General features: G+C 36.7%; 1 protein-coding gene across 4 annotated transcripts; it reads left to right on the forward strand.

The window, feature by feature from the left end:
- The first annotated feature begins 11,057 nt into the window (after positions 1-11,057).
- Positions 11,058-12,896, forward strand: SMIM30 (small integral membrane protein 30). 4 transcript variants are annotated; one of them, XM_046020827.1, is made up of 3 exons: positions 11,058-11,156; positions 11,451-11,565; positions 12,019-12,896. In XM_046020827.1, exon 3 carries the CDS (start codon positions 12,064-12,066, stop codon positions 12,241-12,243), a length of 180 nt encoding a protein of 59 aa, XP_045876783.1. In that variant the 5' UTR covers positions 11,058-11,156; positions 11,451-11,565; positions 12,019-12,063; the 3' UTR covers positions 12,244-12,896. The 4 variants fall into 4 exon arrangements, with proteins under 4 accessions (XP_045876783.1, XP_045876781.1, XP_045876782.1 ...); XM_046020825.1 differs by having other exon boundaries at positions 11,451-11,553; positions 12,018-12,896; XM_046020826.1 differs by having other exon boundaries at positions 11,451-11,529.
- The last annotated feature ends 702 nt before the right edge of the window (positions 12,897-13,598 follow it).

A 13,598-nucleotide genomic window follows, 5' to 3' on the forward strand; every position in this document is an offset into this window, starting at 1 on the left:
GTTCACTTTAGCCTACATGATCATTTATGAAATAGTATCAGTTATACTGGCTAATGAAAATGTGAATAATATTAACAATACATCATGTATATTTATGTACTATAAATGTTAACAAATTATTAACAAAGGTTTCCTTTACAGAAATAGAAAAATAGTCCACTTTTTCCTCCATTTTGAAAGAAAGAAAGGCATAATAAGAATAATGCTTTCAGAAAGATAAATAGCAGTGTCTCAGAGACTTGAAACAAACCCATGTAATAAGTACCAGACAACTAGCATAAGACTTGGGGGTCATGGGAGGAGAATATAAGAGAATCAGAGAATATCAAGTTCAGAGAAAACCTTCAAGGACATCCACTAAGCCAACCAACCTTTTGAAGTCTGAATCCTCTCTACAACATCATGCCAAGTATTCATTAAGCCAACCTATTCTGATCAAGAAGAGTTCACTGCTCACTGAGGCTTCCAATTCCCTCTTAGAACATTAGAAAGCTTTTCCTTATCTTGTGCTAAAACTTGCCTCTGTATCACTTTCACCTACTGACCATCCTGCAGAAGTCCAGTTCTTTTCTTTTAGTATCTCTCCTATGGAATGAATCATCAAAAACAGTAGTTAATCTTCACTGTGTCTTCTCATTTATATCCCATAGTCTTTCAACTATGTTCTTCAATGTACAATTCTCGTCTTATCACAGTCCTGGTTAAAATCCAGTTTGTTAACGTTTCTCTGAAAATGGAGAATCTGGGATGCCTGGGTGGTTCAGTTGGTTAAGTGTCTGCCTTCAGCTCAGGTCATGATCCCAGGGTCCTGGGATCAAGACCCACATTGGGTCCCTTGCACAGCAGGGACCCTGCTTCTCCCTCTGCCTGCTGCCCCCCACCCCTGCATGTGCTCCGTCTGTCTCTCTCTCTCTCTCTGAAAAATAATATAAATAAAATCTTTTAAAAAAAAAAGAAAGAAAGTGCAGATTTCATAAAAGAACATCATATTGCCAAGTATGGCCTAAACTGGAAAGAGCAAAGCAGAACATATATTCCCCATTCTAGGTACTACACATCTATTTCTGCAATCCAAGATTATCCTCAGTTTTCATAGCTATGTCACACATGCTGATTCAAACTGGGCTTTATGTTGACTAAACTATAAAGTTTTAGTTGTTAATTTACTCAATATATATTTATGGAGTGATACTACAAGAATATTATAATAAGAGGGACAGTAAGAAAAATCAGTGAGATATAACTGAAACACATAAGACCCTGGGCCCGAGCCCCAGTTTATCCAGATGTAGACGTGTGGCAAGAATACTTCTTAGAGCAACTCAATTTTCCTAAAAGAGTAACTATCTTGCTTGCTGGTCTCAATTCCAAAGCATATGGATGGGCCTTCAGCCAGCAATTTAGAAATACCAGCACTCCAGGTTATCTAGCTTCTTTCCAATTACCTACTGAGAGAAGAAATGTTTAGGGAAAATAGGTCCAAGGCCTTATAAACTCAATCCTTGGTTAATGTTGAATCGCCAGAAAGCTACATATTAGCAACCCACCACACAACTCCCTTCTGATCACCTTCAGTGAGTTGCATTTAGTGCTTTATCCTAATCTTTAACAGAAGATTGTTGTAAGATGTAACCGTGTGAAACTCACAACTGCAATGGTTATGTTTTAAAATTGAGGATATTGTCCATTTTATGTCTCAGAATTCCTTTTACTCTTTGTTTTTTCTGAGGAATGGGATATTTCCACATTTCTAAAGGTAGAAATAATCAGAATAGTTTTATACATTTTTTAAAATAAATTTTTGAGAAAGATAAGTCTAAAAGAAATGAAGAAAAATGCTATTTGATATATGCACAAGAGGCTAGAAATATTTGTATTTTCTGTTTCATCAATAACTGAAAAGGGGTCCATGAGAGTAAGACAGATAATTCTCATTCTCACTCTTATTAAATATTTATTGTTAATTAAGTTAAAGATTTTTCAACTGTCCTTATGTTTCCTCTTCCCAAATAATCAGCCTCAGTAACTTATTTTCCCCAATGAAAAGGGTTCTAAGATCAGATGATCCTAAAAACTATCTTGAGAACTTGTTTTAAAAATTTGTATTTTTACATAAACTCCTTGTGTAATTGGGAAGTGGACCACAGAACACATTTTGAGAACACTCTTCCAGGACCGATTTTTGGATCACTTTAATTAACTCTGCCACTCATCCCTGGGCTCTCTGCTGTCTCTCTAGATCCCTTTTAAAGCCTGGTGGCCAAAGGTAAGTAAAATATTCTTACCAAGGGTCCTACTAAAGCACAGCAGATAAAAGGATTATGTCCCTGCTCTTATATAGCACACCACATTCAGTTTTATACATTCTAGTGTTGATAGGCATGCTCACAAAAGCAGGGCTTCACTATGACTGTCAGATTGAGGTCAGCTACTTATTTTGACTCCCTTGAGAAATGAGAGCTTAAAATGCATGAGAACAGGTCCAAATCACAATCAAATGAAACTGTGAATAGCATTGCATGGGGCTTTTTCCTCAACTGAACCAGTTGCAATCATTTTTTTTAAATAACTTACTCTACTTTTAAAATAAAGAATTTTCCCTTGAAGAGAAAATCTGCCAACCTCCTTGAATAAAATAACTTCCAGAAAGTAAGATTATTTTGTGATCATTTTTATGAAGAATTTTAATTCTAATAATACCATTTATGGAATATCTTCAGACAAGTAGCCTGTTAGCATAATGGACTCACAGAATAGATTTATAAACAATCATAATATTACAGGCAAGAGTAAAGAAACTTTATTGTTGCTCTCCAGCTCACCATTTCATAGATAGATAAATCATTCCATGACACAATGACTGATGTTATACCATAAAGCTCTCTACCTGGACCATCTATATGATTCAGCAAAAAAAAAAAAAAAAGAAACATTTAAAAACTAAAAGTGACCAATCACAATATTTCAACTGAAAGTTCATAATAAATGTCTACATAAAATGTTCAGATACTCATTCAAGTTTCCAAGCTCAGTTTAAAGTCACCACTTCCCAGCTATTGCTTACTATAAAAATTCCAGCCCTATATTCTATCATGTATAAATTGACTCTAGAAAAAAGGCATTATCAAATGAACAAATTGAGATATCTAAAGAAGAAATTCAGGGTCTGAAAAATGAGTGATTTACTCAGAAAATTTCCAGATATAAATTTTATAAATCTCCAGATTCAAGGGAAATCAAGCTAAGACCAATTGGGGCATAATTCATTCTCTTACGTTATTTGCATTTTCTATCTGTAATTTTTAATTTTATGCTGTTTCCAAATGCTGTTTCCAGTTACTAGCTCTTAATCATAATGAACACCTGGTCTATACAGAGGAATTAATATTTCCTTATGAACTGCATATACTAAATTGTTAATAACTTCTCTATACTTTGACAGTGACTAGTTTAAGTTTCTGACCTGTAAGCAAAGATTTTCAAAAGCTTCTTTTCATTCTCTTTTCTTTCTTTTTGAGTTCTATACATTATATGGCCTTCAGTAGTTTTATGATAGTTGAAGATTTGCTAACACATCACAATCTATATTCTCTGACATGTCATATCTGTACCTATCAGTAAGTGTGCTTCTCAGCCTGAGTTAGACATATTTCAATAAAAAAAAACTTTTGCATGCATATTTATTTAAACTAAGTCAAAATCAATTGACAAATTAGGTAAATAATGGTACTCACTCATTCACCAAACTAGGACCTAGAGAAAAGTATACAAACACCAACAACTCCTCAATGACTCACCATGGTTAGGTTTCCTAAGCAACACTAGAGCACCTTATTTCAAAGAAAATTAAAATGGTGTTTGATCCTGGAGACATTTTCCATATAAAAGCATATAGGTTTGTACATAAACTATACTTTAATTACAAATTTTTAAGGGGCACCTGCGTGGCTCACTTGGTTAAGTGTCTGACCCTTGATTTCAGCTCAGGTCATGATCTCAGGGCTGCGAGATGGATCCACGTCCAGCATGGATCATACATAAGATTCTCTCTCTCCCTTTCCCTCTGCTCCTCTTCCCCTTTCTCTCTCTCTCTCTCTCTCTCTCTCTCTTTCTCTTTCTATTCCCTATCCTCCTCTCTCTCTTCCCCCACCCCATAAAAAAAAAAATTTTAAGCACATGAGCAATGATTAATAGTACAGACTCTGTCAGATTTCCTAGGTCCATATCCTGACTCTACCACTCACTAGTTATATAACCTTGGATAAATTACTTAACAATGTCTCAATTTCCACATCTGTAACAGGATATAATAATACTATCTGCTTCAGAGAATTATTTTAAGGAGCAAAATATTTTAGGAAGTTAGGTAGGCCATTTGTACAAACTCACAGAATTAGTAAGTGGAGAGATAAATTTGGGGCCCTTCAATGGCATCTCCAAAGACAATGTTCTTAATCAGTCCAATTCCATAGTGAATAAAGTGTTAAATAAAGAGATAACCTTACAACTTTCAGAACTATAAATTTGTCTCATCCAAGAATTCTTAACCAACTCCTGGAAGCCTAGCAGTGTAGATAAAATTTGAATCTGCCAAGATCTGTGGAGGTGTTATTTCCCTGGACACCGCAGACATGTGTGTATAATTGAATCCACAGATTACAGAGGTTCATGGGTAGAAGTGAGGGCCACATCTGTAATGGGCTCTAAATGGTGCCTGGAACCATGTCAATAGTGACAACTGCAGCTTGCCCAAATACCTCTAAAAGATGCTGACATCAGTTTAGCCTCAGCAGGTATTTTTTCCTGCAGTGGCTGCACTGCTCTGTAAAGTGCAGCTTATCCCATCCTGGTAGCCTAATGATTAGTTAGCTCTAATGTAATAATCCCAGTGATAAATGTCCTATTATTGATGGGAAATACTGACCAGCTCTGGGTTGGTCTTTTTAAATTGTGAAGCTCCAATAAAATGTCTCTATTCACGTGGCTTGGCTCAATTACTAATGAGAAAATCTGGATTTTTATGAATTCCCTGACACACACACTGCAAAATCCCGTTGTCAGCCCATTGTGCTTCTTCTGATGAATCCCAGAAGTGTCTTAATTCAGGGCCTAGCAATGACTCACTTCTAATCCTTATCAGCAGAACCATTTTTCCATTCTTCTCTGAAACTATTTCCTGGTAACAACTGACTTGGTAAATTTTGCCCTCTACCACTCAGATAAGTGACTAAAATAATGTTCTTTGTCTCTGAATATTACTGACTACCTGTGGTCTCTATTTTAGTGAAGGGTGGTATAGGCTTAGCTCCTCTTGAACTGAAAAACTAAATTCTGGATTTGATAACCCTAGATACTTAATGCTAAAGGGGAACTATATAGAAGCCTGCAGGAGCATTCAGACAGCTTAAGGGAGAAAATGAATATGGTAATGCTTCAGAAGAATTGTGGTTAATGTGGCTTCCAAATATATTCACAAGGAGAACTTCTTGCTGGCAGATGCTGGGCACAGAAGAAGCTGCTCATCTCTCTAGCATTGCTAAGAAAATGATGGTCTCTTCTAGAAAAGGGACTGCATACATACAATACGGCAGTTATTGTCCTGGTCTATGACCTAGACCAAATATCTACATCTGAATTATAACTAGACAATAATAGTTCATTAGGGTGGTTTTTAGGCATATAAAAAAAATCAAAAAGTAAGTTTGGGTCAAAGGAGTGGAAGAGATTATTATATTTATTGAATTCCAGAAATTAATCCCTGCCTCTACATCATTTAATACTAGTAACCCCTGGGTCTACATTTCCAATTACAGTGTACCTCATAAACTAATGAAAACCATTTATAATGACCTTTGACTTATAAGTCAAAGACAAACTTTAAAAAGAAACAATCAGGGGCGCCTGGGTGGCTCAGTGGGTTAAGCCTCTGCCTTCAGCTCAGGTCATGATCTCAGGGTCCTGGGATTGAGTCCTGCATTGGGCTCTCTGCTCAGCAGGGAGCCTGCTTCCCTCTCTCTCTCTCTGCCTGCCTCTCTGTCTACTTGTGATCTCTCTCTGTCAAATAAATAAATAAAATCTTAAAAAAAAAAAAAGAAAGAATCATGTTTGTTTTTGTGAGCTATTTGACAAAATAGATAGCCCTTTCATCTGTGGAGTGCAAGCAAACAAGTTCTAAGTAAGGGTTACAAGAAGAATAATATTTGTCTTCTTTTTTTTTTTTAAAGATTTTATTTATTTATTTGACAGACAAAGATCACAAGTAGGCAGAGAGACAGGCAGAGAGAGAGGAGGAGGAAGCAGGCTCCCTGACAAGCAGAGAGCCCGATGCGGGGCTCGATCCCAGGACCCTGAGATCATGACCTGAGCTGAAGGCAGAGGCTTTAACCCACTGAGCCACCCAGGTGCCCCTAATATTTGTCTTCTTAAGACAGGGAACCTTACTGAAGCCAAGTGGGTAAGGTAAAAATCTTGGTACCATGTTCAACCACTGTGTGAAGTGCCATCTCTTCAGGCATAATATAAAAGAATTTCTATCTGTCCTACAAGATCTGCAGTTAATCATCCCATAACAACCTATCAAAAGTAATACATTCCTCTGAGTCCAGAGTCTCAATTATTATAATTCCCTTTTAGCAAAGCTTCTAATACTGCCTTTTACTTTGCTGCAGTTTATGGGGAAAGCAGTGCAGAGTTACAGATCAGCTACTATAATTAGAAACAGAATTCAAAAGGAATTAAGAGCGTTTGCTTGTTGTTGGGTTTTGTTGAGGTTATCCAAGAGATCATTCAAGCCAAATGATTTCTTAAGGCTGTTCCCCCATATCTAGACCCTCTCAGCCATTTTTTCAAAATTTCTTGGACTCAATATAATGAATTAATGATGTACCACCAGCTAGGTGGAGAATATGTTTTAAAAATAAATATAACCCCCAATAGGTATGAAATAGTTAAATAGAAAATGCCATCAAGGCAACAACTGGATGCTTTTTTATCACAACTACTACAGATTTAGAGTTTGGAGACTGTTTCTTGTTAGCCCTCAACCCAAAGCCTAGGGTGCCTAAACTGTGCCTGCATCCAACGTTTCCACAAGTATTTGCTATTTACTATGCAGAAGAGCACATTCACAATGGAGAGAAACCACATCCTAAAGACTTCATATTTCAAGGATTTGATTAAAAGTAAGCAGTAGCAAATTAGGGGCACCTAATGGTTGGCTCAGTAGGTTAAGCCTCTGCCTTCAGCTCAGGTCATGACCTCAGGGTCCTGGGATGGAGTCCTACATCAGGCTCTCTGCTCAACAGGGAGCCTGCTTTCCCCTCTCTCTCTCTCTCTGCCTGCCTCTCTGCCTACTTGTGATCTCTCTATCTCTCTCTCTCTGTCAAATAAATAAAATCTTTAAAAAAAAAACAGCAAATTAAATGGTTAATATTCAGTGAAGGCTTACTACATGCCAACTACTAATTCCAGGAACTAGTTCATTTAATCCTCCTACTATACGTAACAAGTAGATAGTACTACACCCAATTTTATAGGTAGGTAAGCTGAGTATTAGAAAGGTTTAGAACTGTCATACAACTAGTAATCAGCAGAGGTAGAATTCTGATCAAGTAGTCTGACCCAGAAACCCTAACTTTTAACCAGTAGCCACAGATTTAGAAATACAATTAAAGGGGGAGTTGAGGAGTATTGATCTCTGTTCACTTTTTCAGTCACTTTAAAAATATTTCTTTAATCTTCTCACAACATATTTTGTAAAAGGAAACTGAGCTTCAAAGAGAGTAAATAAATATCCAAATCCACAAAGCCACCAAGGGAAAAAACTAATATTCCTTACACTATATCATACAAGCTCTCTGTAGCTTAAAGACTAAGCTGAGGGGCAGATATAAAAGCAGAAATCTCATTTCAATCTACATATCAGGGTTGCTATAAGAAAGTGACCAGTGGAATCTGTCTGGTAGAGATGCTAACAGGAAAAAGAAAAGAATCTGTAAATAACACAAAACATAAAACCAGTATATTTAAGGGAAGAGGATCTAAATTATGAAGACCCTGCAGTGTTAGGGTGTTTGTATATATGTTTGTGTGTGTGTATACACATACACCCATGTGTGCAAACTCTTTGCTGTTTGGTTTCATTCCATTCTCAACTATACCCTTCATTTTGTTCATGAAATCTGGAGTGTTTCTCAGCTAGGGACAGTATGTACAACCAAAGAGTATTTAGCAATGTGAGAGGGCAGCTGTGAGGCCAGTCCTTGTGACTAGGAGATCCTACTGGCATCTATTGGGCATGGGCTAGGAATGCTAAACATCCTGCAGTATTGTATCTGCACAATAAAGCACTATCTCACCAAAAATGTCAATATTGTTCATCCAACATTAAGAAGTATTTAAAGTGAACCTTTCCAGTATTGTTAAAGAAAAAGTACGTGATCCAGGTAGAGTTAATCAACTTTTGTTGATTTTGTTGTCAAAATCCTGATGCTTCAAGTGGATAGAGGAGCTAAGTAGGGACATTATAGACAGCTTCCTGAACAAAGTATATTCTTGTTTTAGATACTACTATATTTTATATGTACATAAATGTAAATTCTTGTTAATAATACTATTGGTAAATATGCAAGGCCAAATTTTGAATGAAGACTCAAAGTAAGCTCAGTCTAGATCATCAGGTATCTTCATACTTGGCCCAAAAGCCAATCCTACAAATAAGGTAGTTTCTACCATGAACACTATAAAGGTAAATATTAATCAAATTGTAGTCTTATACTAATATTCATTCATCCACAAAATACCTTCTAAGTACCTATCATGCTAGACACTGTTCTAGTAGCTAGGAACTCAGTATGAATGAAACAGGAATATTTCTTGTCCTTTATGGAATTTTCAGTTTACTGTATTTGTTTACCTACTACACATATAAACAAATACATAAATAATATAATCTCAGTGATAGACTCTATAAAGAAAAAATAAGGCAAGAAAGTGAATAGACTGTGACGGGAGAGATATCTTTTGTGAGGTGCTCAGGGAAGAAGGTGACATTTAAGCAGAACCTTGAGAAAACAACCATTAAAATGTCTGTAGGAAAAGTATTACTGGCAGAGACAACAAGAAGGGCAATTCAATAGGAAACAACAAAATTCCCATGTTTAAGAAATAGCAAACAGGTGAATGTGATTAGAATCGAATAGGCATGGAAGAGTGATGGACTGATATCAGAGAATCAGAGAGGCCAGAATGTATAGAGCTTTGTGAGTCTAGATAAAGAGTCTGGACTTCAGCTTAATGTGTTGAAACTGGATAGTTTTAAGCAAAGGAATACGTGATTAATTTTTTTAATCACGAGGGTAGTAAGAAAAAGCTGAGAATTAGGATACCATACAACTTGGATACTAGGACTGGGATAAGGCACACGAAAGGATATATAGCAATACATTTATTAAATTGCCTGAATGGGGTGGGTGCTAGTTAGAGAAAGCTAATCAACTTTATTTTAAAACTACTTGGGCCCAAAACACTTCTGCACAAACTTCTAACACTCTGTTTCAGATGATTCAGATCATTAACATCTTAATATTTTAAAGAAAAAGCATTCTACCATCCACAGACTCTTCAAACTTCAAACCACTATCTTCAATGTTGACACACCTAGAAACAAACCTGTAATAACACTAACTTTAAAGTAGTCTCTGATGACTTTAGCTAACTGAAATAAACATAACGGGAAAATAAAATCCAAAAAATGTTCACACTAAAATACAAGGTAATATTTTGTAATATATTTCAAATATACTTGATTGGAAAGGTAGAAAACTAAAAAGTTCAAAGCGAATGAGGCAAAGACAGACGTTTGTTAAAACAATCAAATTTAGAGAAGCAACGCTAACAATATTATTGTGTAGTTATCCTCAGACTTCCAACATGCAAGAGACTTTTGTTTGGTTTATTTGGCACTTCTTTGTCTCATGAAATCTTGTTGGCACGTGTATTTATTCAAATAATTACGATTAGCCAACTTTATTGCTGGGTGCCTGTTAGGATATAAGAATGTAAACCTTTGCTGTCAGTCTAGAGAGATTAGTAACATTTATGAAAAAAGATAAGGTACGAGATGTGGGCACTGAGCCGAGTGCATCTGCTCTGAGAGACTGACTGATTCTGACAGGGCAGTGACTTCATCCTTAACCCACATCACGAATAACTTACTGAGGCTGCTAAATAAATTGTCGAATCAGTAAATGGGAGTACAGAAAGGTAGGTGTGACTAGAAGTTTCATTTAAGGACTGCACAGATATTGGACTTCAACGAGTGCCTTTCAGAAAGGGGTTGCCTTATATATGCAAATAACTCACTTATGACTTAAAAGTAGTAATTTCACATCTTTTCATAAATATTTGGGGGCAAATAGTGTGGTATCATAAAGACATGATTGAGAAGAAATCACTAAGTGTACCATACAGACACTGCACTCTTGAGCTAATGGGGATTCCCCTAACTCCAGAAACCGAATAAAAAAGATCTTCCTAAAAACCATTTTTCCTGAACTTTGTGTTTCCCTACAAATGGTCTTAATATTTTTCAAAATGTCTAATTAAACATGTTTTCCCCATTGCTTAAAGGGAATGAACAAAACGTCACAAGGCACATGTGGAAGATGGTGACAGGGGATTCCCTGCTCCAAAACGTTGGAAGCCGCTAGTTTAAAACGGTCTGAAACAGATGGCTGTCCTCGGGTGTTATCTTCCGCTGCTGTGTCATTTCAGTCAAAAAAAGACATAACTATTTGTGTCGCTTAAAACCTTAAATAGGGTAAAAGCCACTTGCTGTCATTTCTTTATCTTATTTTTGAGAGAGCGTTTGTACAACAGATACACTAAACCACTTTACCGGTAAAATGTTGGTGTGAGGAAGCCCCTCAGGCTTGCTCCTCCTCGTCCCCCGTGCAGCGTGCCCGTCACTCTCTCAGCCAGTTACAGGGGAACGCGCCGGCGCATCCTGTGAGTCGACCGCGGCGGGGATTGTGGGAAGTGTAGTTTGGAGACCCCGCCCTCTTCGCCATTCCTCTAATGGCTGCTTCCGGGGAGGTAATGTAGGAACTCGTCTCCAAAGGATACTTAAGATTGCTTCAGTGTATTTGTAAAACAGGGTTAGTATTTGCACCTCGCCGGGACAAAGCAGAGATTCTTTTTAAAATCTTAATCTCAAGTCCTGGCACGAACTTGTCTCGGGGTTTGATTTATTTTTCCTGGGCGGGCGAACTGACCAACTTTAAATCTAGTTCCCCTGCTTGAACAACTGTTTTCTCTAGTTATTTAGACATTCCTCTCTCTCCCCTACGACCTCTTCGCTCTGCACTGACTATGGCGTCTCTTTAATAATAATAATGTTGATGATGGTGATGGTGAATAATTCTTAAATCCTACCCTCTTCTGATTAATAGGCTCTGTCACGTGAAACCTCTTAGCCTCAGCGATCCGGAACTCCAGGAAGGAACGATTTCGAATCAGAGAGAATTATACGTAAATCTTTTTTTTTTTTTTTTTTTTTTTTTTTTGGTAAGTTTTACTAATTCCTCTCAACTTCACAGACTTACATGTTGGCGTGACTTTTGCCAGATTTGTCTGCACTTCCTGGATGGGAGAAATCCTAAGGAAATGTAATTTTTACTCACTGGGATATTTTAAGTTTCCGAGTGCCTTGCATGTTTTCTCTTTGTTCTTAATGTGTTCTGTTCGGTTTGCTTAGTTGAGTCACACGGTGTCGGCATGATAGAGTGTTGAAAAATAGCCGGAGTCAAGGAATTAACATGGAAAGGGAAGATGAGCCTCAAATGACCATCCTTAAATACCTTTTATAAACTTAACCTGTTTTTTCTACCATAAAATGAGAATATGGGTCAGAAACTTAAATTTAAAAGGTGTGCGGATTGTTATTTATGTATTCATATTGTCATTTGAAAAAGTGGGAATTATTAATGATTCCTTTTTGTTTCCACGTTTGATTTCTAGAAACCTTCAGTCCTCGAGATCCAGATACCTGAAGATCCCAACATCATGACCTCAGTGTCAACACAGTTGCTCTTGGTCCTCATTTCACTGCTTTTGGTGCTGCCAGTTGTTGAAGCAGTAGAAGCTGGAGATGCAATCGCTCTCTTGCTAGGTGTGGCTCTCAGCATTACAGGCATTTGTGCTTGTTTGGGGGTATATGCTCGAAAGAGGAATGGACAGATGTGATTGTGATGGGCCTTCTGCATCGAACCTTGCCCAGAAAACCTTTGTGTTACTGAGGTTAAAAACAGCTTTAAAGTCTAAAAGTTCCCAAGAAATACGGTATTTTCACATTCTTGTCTCCCTGTAAATGGGAACAAATTAATATATGTTAAATGGGGAAAAAAAACCCACCAAAAAATAGTGCACTGAAAAAAGCAGTCTATAATTCATATATGCTGGTTAAAGGGTCAAAGAAGTCAGATGACTGAAATTTACATATTATTTCATAGTTTCTCAGAATTCTTAAAGTGCATGAAATAGGAACAAGGAAACCCTTGCCCAGAATCCTAGGAAATTGCCAGTTCCTCCATCATTGAGGAGTCTTCTTCATATTTTTATTAGAGTTTTGTTTTGTTAATTCCCAACTTAATATTGTATTTAGAAATCAAATACAGTCGGAAATTAAAATTTTATTTCTTTGGTGGGGGAGGTAATAAAAATGTATTCAATGTATCTGATGTTAAAATTTAGAGAATATTTAATGTAAAAAAATACTTTCTATTGACATTGAAATGGGGAAGAGATTTAATGTTAAAAAAAAAACTTTGTATTAACTGAATAATATCTCCATGATGAGAAGTACTATATTAAATATAAACTATTATGTTTTAAGTTAATGTGTGATGTTCATTTCTGTTTATTTCAGGTTGTTTTTATCTTTGTATGGACTTTTATGCCAGCTAAGTGGCAGAATGCCTTACCTTAAGTGATCACACTAGCTTATAGTAACACTGTCAGTGATAAGTGAGAAATGGGCAGTTTCAGGGTAGAAGTCTCTGATAAAGAATTCACAGATACAGAAGGAAAAGGTAGTAGCCTACACTGATTTACACACTAACCAGATAAAACATACCCTCTCTGATCTTACTTCTCAAAATGTCCTCAAACTAGCAATATCATCTGGGGACTTGTTAGAAATGCAGAATCTCTGACCCCCTCCAGACCATTTGGATCATAATCTGCATTTGTTTCAAGAGCCCAGGATAATTTGTGTGCATTTTCAAGTTTAAGAAGACTGTTTTACACTGTTTGAACTCAATCACCTGAAGGACTTGAAAAAATTTTCAGATTCCCAAACCTTTCTCCAAGTTGCATTGTGGTAATTTTAAGTTGGGGCCTGGAATTCAATGTTTAACAGAAGGGCCTCATGATTCTTTTGATTCTGTAGATACAAACCAGCAGAGAATAGTCTGAGTAAATCAGACGATATGAGGGTCCTACTGGAAGCAGGCAATCAAGTTTTTTACTGAAATAATGCATTATGCGATCTCTAGCTCTCCAAGTGACATTGGGAGTCTTAATTTTGATTAAAGAACAGG

Source organism: Meles meles, chromosome 10, assembly GCF_922984935.1.
Source record: "Meles meles chromosome 10, mMelMel3.1 paternal haplotype, whole genome shotgun sequence".
Classification (NCBI taxonomy): Eukaryota; Metazoa; Chordata; class Mammalia; order Carnivora; family Mustelidae; genus Meles; species Meles meles.

Bases quoted from the DNA above. Each gene is read 5' to 3' on its own strand.
- SMIM30 (XM_046020827.1), top strand. From the start codon at position 12,064: ATGACCTCAGTGTCAACACAGTTGCTCTTGGTCCTCATTTCACTGCTT.